The following is a 9,387-nucleotide window of genomic DNA, read 5'->3' on the forward strand; positions in this document are numbered from 1 at the left end:
CCAACCCAAACCATGATGTAATTCTGAGATTCTATGATAAAGTCATGATCAAACCACACCGACCTTGATCTGATGGGCAAGACGTGATGGTGAGGAGACAGGATTTATAAACAGGCTGAAATATTCATTTTAAAAGGAAATTCCTCTTGTCTTGATGTTAGAAGATGCTCACAGTATTGAGAAACCTCCCTAGTTTGGCTTGGCTGTCCCAGACCCCCAGCATGCCTGTTCCAAAACCCGTGTCAGCGTTACTGTCTTAACGAAATCTGCCTGATTTTGGCCCTAAATATAATTGAGGGCGTGCACAGCTCAATTTTTAGGGTGTTGGGTGAAAGTGTGTTCAGAGGTGCTCCCTGCAGCGGGGAGGGCAGGAGCTGGGTGGCGCCGGCCGAGGTGAGGTAAGGAAGCACCGATCGCCTGCACCGGGAGGGGAGCGGATGGAAATTCCCGTTCCACCGGGAGCAGCCCGAGCGCTGGGACGGGGTCCAAGGCCGCGGGACGGGGAGCGGCTGGAGCGGGATCCTGGGATCCCATGGGGCCAGGAGGGCCGGGATTCAATAGGGACCGGGTCTGTAGGACCGGGATTCAATAGGGACCGGGTCTGTAGGGCTGGGATTCAATAGGGACTGGGTCTGCAGGGCCGGGATTCAATAGGGACTGGGTCTGTAGGGCCGGGATTCAATAGGGACAGCGTCTGTAGGGCTGGGGTTCAATACGGACCGGGTCTGTAGGGTTGGGATTCAATAGGGACCGGGTCAGCAGGGCTGGGATTCAATAGGGACCGGGTCTGTAGGGTTGGGATTCAATAGGGCCCGGGTCAGCAGGGCTGGGATTCAATAGGGACCGGGTCTGTAGGGTTGGGATTCAATAGGGCCCGGGTCAGCAGGGCTGGGATTCAATAGGACTGGGGCCGGGATGGGGGCTGGGATCGGGACCGGGACCGGGACCCGGACCCGGATCGGGCTCGGGATGGAGGCCGGGATAGGGATCGAGATCGGAATCGGGATCGGTATCAGGATCGGGATGAGGATCGGGACCGGGGCCGGGATCGGCATCGGGATCGGGATCGGGATCGGGATCGGGACTGGGCACTCGCCCTGCCCCGGGCGCGCCCCCGCCTCCGGCGGCGCGCATAAAGCCCCGCCCACCCTCCAACCTTAGCCAATGGGAAGCGCCGAGGGAGAGCCAGGCGGGGCAGGGAAAGCGGGGTCCGCGCCCCCTCCCTCTGCCCCTTAGCCAATAGACAGCGCGGGCGGCGCTGCGGACAGCGCTGATTGGCCGAGGCGGCGCGGTTGCTAGGCAGAAGCGGCGGCGCGGGGCGGCATGGCGGGCGCGCTGGGCGTGGGGCCGGGGGTGCTGGCGCTGCTGCTGCTCTGGGCCATGGCGCTGCTGCTCGTGATGGCGCTGGGCCGCGCCGGCCGCGCCCGGTGAGCCGGGGGGATGGGGTGGGACGGGCCCGGTGAGCCGGGGGGATGGGGACGGACCGGCCCGGTGAGCGCGGGGTTCGGGCCCGGTGAGCGCGGGGTTCGGGCCCGCCGGTGCTGAGCTCGCCCCGCCGCTCCGCTCTCGCCCAGGCTCGGCGCGGTGCCGGTGGTGCTCGGAGCCGCCGCGGTCACGGCCGCGCTGCTGCTGTTCCCCCGGGAGAGCGAGAGTCCGGGCCCCGCCGGCGCTGAGGAGGTGAGCCCGGCGGGAGGGGAGCCCCGGGGCTGAGCCCGTTCCGTGGGCACGGCCCCAGGTGGGTCTCTGGGCCAGGGACGGGCCTGCGGCCATCCTGGAGCCCTGGGAATGGTTCCTCACCCAGGGATGGGCTGCAGGATGCTCTGGGAATGGATCCTCACCCAGGGGCGGGCTGCAGGATGCTCTGGGAATGGATCCTCACCCAGGGGCGGGCTGCAGGATGCTCTGGGAATGGATCCTCACCCAGGGGCGGGCTGCAGGATGCTCTGGGAATGGATCCTCACCCAGGGGCGGGCTGCAGGATGCTCTGGGAATGGATCCTCACCCAGGGGCGGGCTGCAGGATGCTCTGGGAATGGATCCTCACCCAGGGGCGGGCTGCAGGATGCTCTGGGAATGGATCCTCACCCAGGGGCGGGCTGCAGGATGCTCTGGGAATGGATCCTCACCCAGGGGCGGGCTGCAGGATGCTCTGGGAATGGTTCCTCATCCAGGGATGGGCTGCAGGGTGTTCTTGGAATGGATCCTCACCCAGGGATGGGCTGCAGGATGCTCTGGGAATGGTTCCTCACCCGGGAATGGGCTGCAGGATGCCCTGGGAATGGATCCTCACCTGGGAATGGGCTGCAGGATGCTCTGGGAATGGTTCCTCACCCGGGAATGGGCTGCAGGATGCCCTGGGAATGGATCCTCACCTGGGAATGGGCTGCAGGATGCTCTGGGAATGGTTCCTCACCCGGGAATGGGCTGCAGGATGCCCTGGGAATGGATCCTCACCTGGGAATGGGCTGCAGGATGCTCTGGGAATGGTTCCTCACCCGGGAATGGGCTGCAGGATGCCCTGGGAATGGATCCTCACCTGGGAATGGGCTGCAGGATGCTCTGGGAATGGTTCCTCACCCGGGAATGGGCTGCAGGATGCCCTGGGAATGGATCCTCACCTGGGAATGGGCTGCAGGATGCTCTGGGAATGGTTCCTCACCCGGGAATGGGCTGCAGGATGCCCTGGGAATGGATCCTCACCTGGGAATGGGCTGCAGGATGCTCTGGGAATGGTTCCTCACCCGGGAATGGGCTGCAGGATGCCCTGGGAATGGATCCTCACCTGGGAATGGGCTGCAGGATGCTCTGGGAATGGTTCCTCACCCGGGAATGGGCTGCAGGATGCCCTGGGAATGGATCCTCACCTGGGAATGGGCTGCAGGATGCTCTGGGAATGGTTCCTCACCCGGGAATGGGCTGCAGGATGCCCTGGGAATGGATCCTCACCTGGGAATGGGCTGCAGGATGCTCTGGGAATGGTTCCTCACCCGGGAATGGGCTGCAGGATGCCCTGGGAATGGATCCTCACCTGGGAATGGGCTGCAGGATGCTCTGGGAATGGTTCCTCACCCGGGAATGGGCTGCAGGATGCCCTGGGAATGGATCCTCACCTGGGAATGGGCTGCAGGATGCTCTGGGAATGGTTCCTCACCCGGGAATGGGCTGCAGGATGCCCTGGGAATGGATCCTCACCTGGGAATGGGCTGCAGGATGCTCTGGGAATGGTTCCTCACCCGGGAATGGGCTGCAGGATGCCCTGGGAATGGATCCTCACCTGGGAATGGGCTGCAGGATGCTCTGGGAATGGTTCCTCACACAGGGATGGGCTGCCGGATGCCCTGGGAATGGTTCCTCACCCTGGGGATGGGCTGCAGGATGCCTTGGGAATGGCTCCTCACCCAGGGATGGGCTGCAGGATGCCCTGGGAATGGTTCCTCACCCAGGGATGGGCTGCAGGATGCCCTGGGGCCCCAGGAATGGGCTTCCAGCTCAGAGCGAGCCCCGGTGCCATCCCCGTGCTGCCTTTGTGCTCTCCCCCTGGCTCAGGCTGTGTTGCTGCTGGAGCTGGGAACTGTTAATTTCTGTGACTGAATTGCTGATTCACACACTGGTCCCCCTGTCCTGGGGGTTTTGGCTCCCCTCCTCCCGTCCCCAGGGGCTCTGTGCAGGGATTGCCCTCCTGCCTTGGTCCGTCCCGGCTCCAACAGCTCCGCTCCCTCTGCCATTCCCTTTCCTTGTCCTTCTCCTTCCAGTGTTCCCTCAGCTCTGATTTCTGATTAAAGCCCAATAACAGCTCTTCAGCTCTCCTGTAGGTTCGTGCCATGCTTGAGCACGAAGCCATCTGCCTTGTCAGGCCCAGGGATCTCCCCCAGTTTTTGGATCAGGCTGTCTGAGCTGCCACCTTGAGCTCTCCCAGAGCTCTTTGGGCCTTGAATACACAAAGTTTTGTGGCCTTTCAGGTGCCATTTCCTCTGTTCCATTATTAATGCGTGTTAATTATTGCTTTTCTGGTTCTTGTTCTGTGTAAATCCCTACTAAAAGATACTTGTAATGTTATTTTCTTCTCTCTGTGTCACATCTGACCTGCTCCTGTGAAGGTTAGGAGTGAGATGAAGGGCAGCCCAGTGCGTGTTTGTTGCCTGGGAGGCAAATGGAATTGCAAAGCTTTTTTTTTTTACAGATCTTCAATTGGACTGGACCTGCCCTGCCTATCAATAATACATGACCTGGGCTTTCTGCACCAAAACTCTGCTAATTGGCTAATTAAAAAGTGAAACGTGCAGACGGAGCCGGCACTTGGCTCACCAGAGACTCTCTGCAGGAGCACCAGGGCTGAGCTAATGCGATGGATAAAGCTGAGCTGGGGCTGAGCAGAGCTCTGGGGGGTCTGGGGAGCAGAGAGGGGATTTCATAAACAGCCTCCTGGCCGTGGGCTTCTCTTTGTCTTGCCTGGCTACCATGGCTTTTTTTTCATTGTTATTTTTCTCTTTTCTCGCTGTCTCCCTTCTAAAAGGGAATGGAGGTTTGTGGCTGGGGAGAACTGCTTCAGGGCTTGACTGCTGCTTCTTCCCTGTGCTCAGAGCTGTGCTGCTCCACATTAACATTCCCAGCAGCTTTTTGCAGGGATTCTTGTTCTCGTTTGTCGCCCACTGTGCATTCCAGGGATGAAAAGCAAGGAGAGAAATCTGGGGGAGCCCCAGAGGTTCCTTTTTCCAGGATGTGGCATTCTCCCTCCTTTTTCCTTTTCTTTTTCCAGAGGTTCCTTTTTCCAGGATGTGGCATTCTCCCTCCTTTTTCCTTTTCTTTTTCCAGGATGTGGCGTTCTCCCTCCAGGCTCCTGGAGCAGGCTGGGGCTGTGACGTGCTGGGATCTTTGTGTTTCTCTTCCCTGCAGGTTGTGGACACCTTCCTCATTGGCCGCTTCATCCTCCTGGCTGTGATGAGCCTGGTCTTCCTCGGGTGCCTGTTCCTGTTCCTGATTTACCACCTCATGGAGCCTGTGTATGCCAAGCCACTCCACAGCAGCTAGAGACAGCAATCTCTGCAAAGAGGAGATCCTGATTTCCTGGGAATAAACCAGACAGAGACAGCAGGAGGCTGCTCTGGAGGTGACCTTGATGTTCTGAAAGAGCCAGCGAAGCGAGTGAAGCTTTTGCTTCATCTTAAAAAGCAAAGTTTGGTCTGAGCATGAGCTCCTTCCTCCCCAGGGGTTCAAGCCTGTGCACCTGCAAAGGTGTGTGAACATCTGAATGCTGCTCTGCTTTCAGAGAGCTGAGATCCAGCACTTGTGCTGCTCCTGGTGCAGTGCACTGAACTCAGCTGAGATGGTTTGTTGTTGTTACCCACAAGACATGGGTAGAGCAAACAAACAAACAAGTAACAAACAAGAGCAGTTTGTTACTGCTCCTTTTTCACTGTGGTTTAATAAAACTCTTTGAGAAATCCCTGACTCAGGCTTTATTTATTCCACAGGGATGTCACATTTGGCCACACTGTGGTGACAGTGCCCATGAGAGCTGCCTTTTTTTGGGGCAGACGTGGGGGTTTGAGAAAAAAACCCAAACAAACATCAGTGTGTGGCTGTGGGTTGTTTGGGATGGTCCCCTGGACTGGAAATCAGAGGGGAGCGGAGTGGGGAGCCAATGCCAAGTGGTGCCAGAACAGCAAAAGGAAAGCTGCCCTGCCAGGAGTGAGGGAGAGGCTGTGTCTGCCCTCGCTGGTGCTGGGCAGTCCTGCCAGCCATGGAAAGCCCCTTGCTGATACCTGAGTGTTCCCTGCCTGTGCAGGCCCTCAGGTGTCACCCTGGGTGCTGCCAAAGGCTCACAGTTGCTGCTACCCTAAAACTTCAAACCTTTGCTCAATCCTAGCACAGATCCTGCTGGTCACCTCCGACACCTTCCCTGTCCCTGTTTTCCCCACTTGGGGGAGGAAACACCCTCTGTGTTTTAGAGGAGCAGCCATGGGGTTGAATGCCATTTTTGCTCCTGTTTTTGGGGAGAAGCCAGGGGAGCAGTCCTGCTGCAGCAGAGCCTGTGCTGAGGGGGAGCTGTGGGCAGCAGTGTCTGTGCCCTCCGTGGCAGCAGTTTGTTTTCTTGCATGAAATCTCAAAAAGCTTTAAATTGCAGGGAAAAAAAAAAGCATTTTTGGTGGCCTGGAGCATCCTGTGACTGTTTCAGCAGGGAAGAAGCCTTTACCCTCGCTTCTGTGTGGGGAGAGGCTCCCACAGGTGCCCAGGTCATGGGCTGAGGTGGGCTCTGTTATGTCTCATGTTCTCCAGCCCACAGGGATGGAGCTGCTCAGCCCTCCATGGCTGAGCAGGCAGCAAGAATTGCAGTGAGGTCAAAGTGTGAGACACCCCTGAGCAGTGGTCAGGGTCAAAACAGCCAAAAACTTAAGGGCAGAAACTCAGATTTTTTTTCCCCTTTTAGAGATTTTCTTTTTAATTTTGAACTGATGACGGTAAATCAAAGAACCAACTGGCTTTTTCCAGCCCTGTCCTGACAGCTGCCAGTCACCAAACATGAAGGATTGATAAGGCAGAGCCAGTGGGCGTGGAGGTGATGCTTCCCTGGCAGAAAATGCCCCAGCACCCCGGAGCACTGACTCAGTCAGCTAAAAAATGTTAGTACAGTCCCAAAAAAAGCAGAGATGAGGCATCTCTGCTTTCCAAACTGCAGCCACGCTCAATCCCTTCCTGTCCTGAAGCCCGTGTCCAAGGGAGTGTGTTGAGGAAATGCTGAGCATTTATGCATCACAAGCACATTGGGGTCTCCTGGTGATTTTGATGTTACACCTGAGATAAAATTCATATTGAATTCATTGTGTTAATAACATTAATGAACATGGAGTTTCTCTGGCAGCTCCAGCTCTGTGCCTGCTGTGTTGTTATCCCTGTGTTTGTGGGATGATTTGGGAGCCTCATTGAGGCCACAGTTTCACCAGGGCTTCAGTCCAGCTAATGGGAGGGAAACCACAGCAAAAGCAGCTGGGGCACTAAAAACCCAACCCTAACAGCAGAAATGTGAAACTATTCCCCATTTTGCACTGTCATTAAACCCAAATAAGGGCTTTTTTCTGTCCCCTTAACTGTGACTAAAATGAGTCAAAAGGCTGATAAAGCAGCAGTTATTTTGGGGAGAGCAGAAAGCCATGCTGCAAGACAGACACAGTAGCTCCTGCTCAAGGAGGTGATTTCAGCATTTTCCCAAAAACCCCATTAACTGGAGAAAGCCTCATGTGCTCTCACCCCCACTGAGACATTCTGAGCTTCATCCTCATCCTTCAGAGCCCTGGGCAGTGGGGAGCCACCAGCTGGATGAACTCAACCCGGGCTCTCTGTGTATTTATTTATTCTGGGGAGTTCTGCTCCTCCCCGCATAGGGGCTTTCCAAACGGTTCCTGTTTATTTTTGGAACAGGAAAGACCACGTCAAGGAATTGGTATGAGCCAGAGCTGCTTCCCAACCAGCCCCAAACGGCCATTTTTTGCTTCCATCCACATCCCAAAGCTCCAGCTCCTGGAGGATAATCCCTTCTAGCACCTCTGCCTCCACCTAGCAGCCTGATCCTTTCTTCTGGAATTAACGTGCCACAGGAGGGCAGGTTTGTCTTAAACCCCAACCTCTCTGTTGCAGGTGAGGATTTTGGGACCTCAGAGGATGTTAAAGCCAAGGAGCCCTGCTGCAACCCAAACTGATCCAGCCCTCCTCCTGCAGGATCAGAGAACCAGATCTGCCATGTGCCCAGGTGCAGGCAGAACATCAGGCTGAATCTCAGCTCAAGAAAGCTGCTGTGCTAAAAGACCCCATGTGTGCCAGGATGAGGGCAGGCTGGTTGCTTTCAGGTCAGGGGGAAAAGCAGCCCTTTTCTCTCCCTAAATTCTCTGCCTGTCTCAGAAATGAGCAGGGATGCCCTGCACAGGATGCTGGTGCCCAGGTAGTGCCAGGCTCACCAGCCCGAGGGCAGCTGCTCCCTCCTCCCTGAGGAGGGCAGGGAGCAGTGCCAAAGCAGAGATGGAAGGAGCAGGAGTGTCTGCAGGGGAAACTCCTCTCCTTGATTTAAGGTCCTTGAATGACGGCAATTCCTCATGTCTCACGCTGCTCTCTGCTGGCACTTAATTACCCTCACTGGAAAAACTGCCCTCAGATTTCCACCTTGACTTTGCTGACTTCAGCTTCCCTGCTGTTGGATCCTGATTTGCCTTTGGCTGCTAATTAAAAAGCCCTTCAGCCTTTGCCAGCTGCTCCTTGCATAGGTAATTACAGACCGTGCCCCAGCCACCTCCTCACCTTCCCAGCAGACCAGCAGCATTCCTCCAAAATCTGTGCAGCCTCTTCCCCGTCTGCCTCCTGGGGGATGGCATTGCTGTGCTGTGGGACGGTGGGGTCACCTACAGAAAAACCCAAACACTGATTTACCAAGGCCAAAGAGCCCGTTTGGGGTGGGATTTGTCCCATCACAAAGGTGGACACGTGTCCATGCTCTCAGTGCCACAGGGGCTCATGGCAGAGGAAAAGCAGCAGCTCCTCATCCAGCAGAGGAGGAACAAGGCAAGTTGTCTTGCACATTCCTCCCAGAGGAGCTCAGCTCCATTTAAACAGTGTTTTTTGGCTAAGCCAAACCCAGGGGATCCCCTCTCTGCCTTCCTACTCACCCTTCAATTCCAAAGCTTAGTAAGACCTGGAGTTTTCTTTGGCATTTGGCTCCTTTTTTTTTAAGTTTAAAACTGCCATGGGCTGTGTGCCCTTTCTCCTCGCTCCTGGCAGTGGAGCCAAGGTTGTTCAGACTTTCCAAACATAAGTGGGACACGGCCCAGGCCTAAATTTGTCCCGGAAAAATTGTAAGCAGCTGAAAGAACAAGCAGGAAAGGGAGGGGGGAAAAAAAAAAAAAAAAAAAAAAAAAAAAAAAGTAAGAAAGGGGAGGTGGGGGGAAATCCCCAAACCAACTTGCTGTTGGAATAAGCCCCCATGTGTGTCAGGACTTACAGGATTTTTTGCTTGAAGGGGTATTTTGAGGCCCCCTCCCCAGAGGATGGTTTTAGGTCACACAGCAGTGCCCAAGCTCCATCACACTGACAGGGCCATCCTCAGCCCAGCTCATGGGTCTCTGCCAGCAGCAAGGGCCTTGTGCCCACAGGGTGTGTGTGCCACGAGCCTGGGGACGCTGCAGGGTCACCCCGAGGCTCTGCTGAGGACAGACCCTGTTGTGACACCTCTCCTTGTGGCTCCATCAGGGTGTAGCCCAGTGGGGTTGATGTTTTCCTGGGGAAAAGGGCAATTGTGGATTTTATTTTTCTCTGGGTGCTCCATTTTTCCTGCTTTTTTCCCCAAGGCCCATTGAGCACCAACAGTCAGAGTGGAGGGGATTAAAGGCCATCACTGTTTGGCCCC

At 56.1% G+C, this 9,387-nt stretch overlaps 1 protein-coding gene across 1 annotated transcript; it reads left to right on the top strand.

Moving 5' to 3' along the window:
- The first annotated feature begins 1,320 nt into the window (after positions 1-1,320).
- TMEM218 (transmembrane protein 218) lies at positions 1,321-5,438 on the top strand. Its single transcript, XM_041413891.1, has 3 exons — positions 1,321-1,427; positions 1,575-1,677; positions 4,893-5,438. The coding sequence occupies exons 1-3, from the start codon at positions 1,324-1,326 to the stop codon at positions 5,025-5,027; spliced, it is 342 nt and encodes a 113-aa protein (XP_041269825.1). The 5' UTR covers positions 1,321-1,323; the 3' UTR covers positions 5,028-5,438.
- Positions 5,439-9,387: the final 3,949 nt, after the last annotated feature.

This window comes from Onychostruthus taczanowskii, unplaced genomic scaffold, assembly GCF_017590055.1.
Source record: "Onychostruthus taczanowskii isolate IOZ18803 unplaced genomic scaffold, ASM1759005v1 scaffold43, whole genome shotgun sequence".
Classification (NCBI taxonomy): Eukaryota; Metazoa; Chordata; class Aves; order Passeriformes; family Passeridae; genus Onychostruthus; species Onychostruthus taczanowskii.

Bases quoted from the DNA above. Each gene is read 5' to 3' on its own strand.
- TMEM218 (XM_041413891.1), top strand. From the start codon at position 1,324: ATGGCGGGCGCGCTGGGCGTGGGGCCGGGGGTGCTGGCGCTGCTGCTG. The intron at 1,428-1,574 runs GTGAGCCGGGGG...GCTCTCGCCCAG, and splicing joins GGCCGCGCCGGCCGCGCCCG to GCTCGGCGCGGTGCCGGTGG. The intron at 1,678-4,892 runs GTGAGCCCGGCG...TCTTCCCTGCAG, and splicing joins GCCCCGCCGGCGCTGAGGAG to GTTGTGGACACCTTCCTCAT.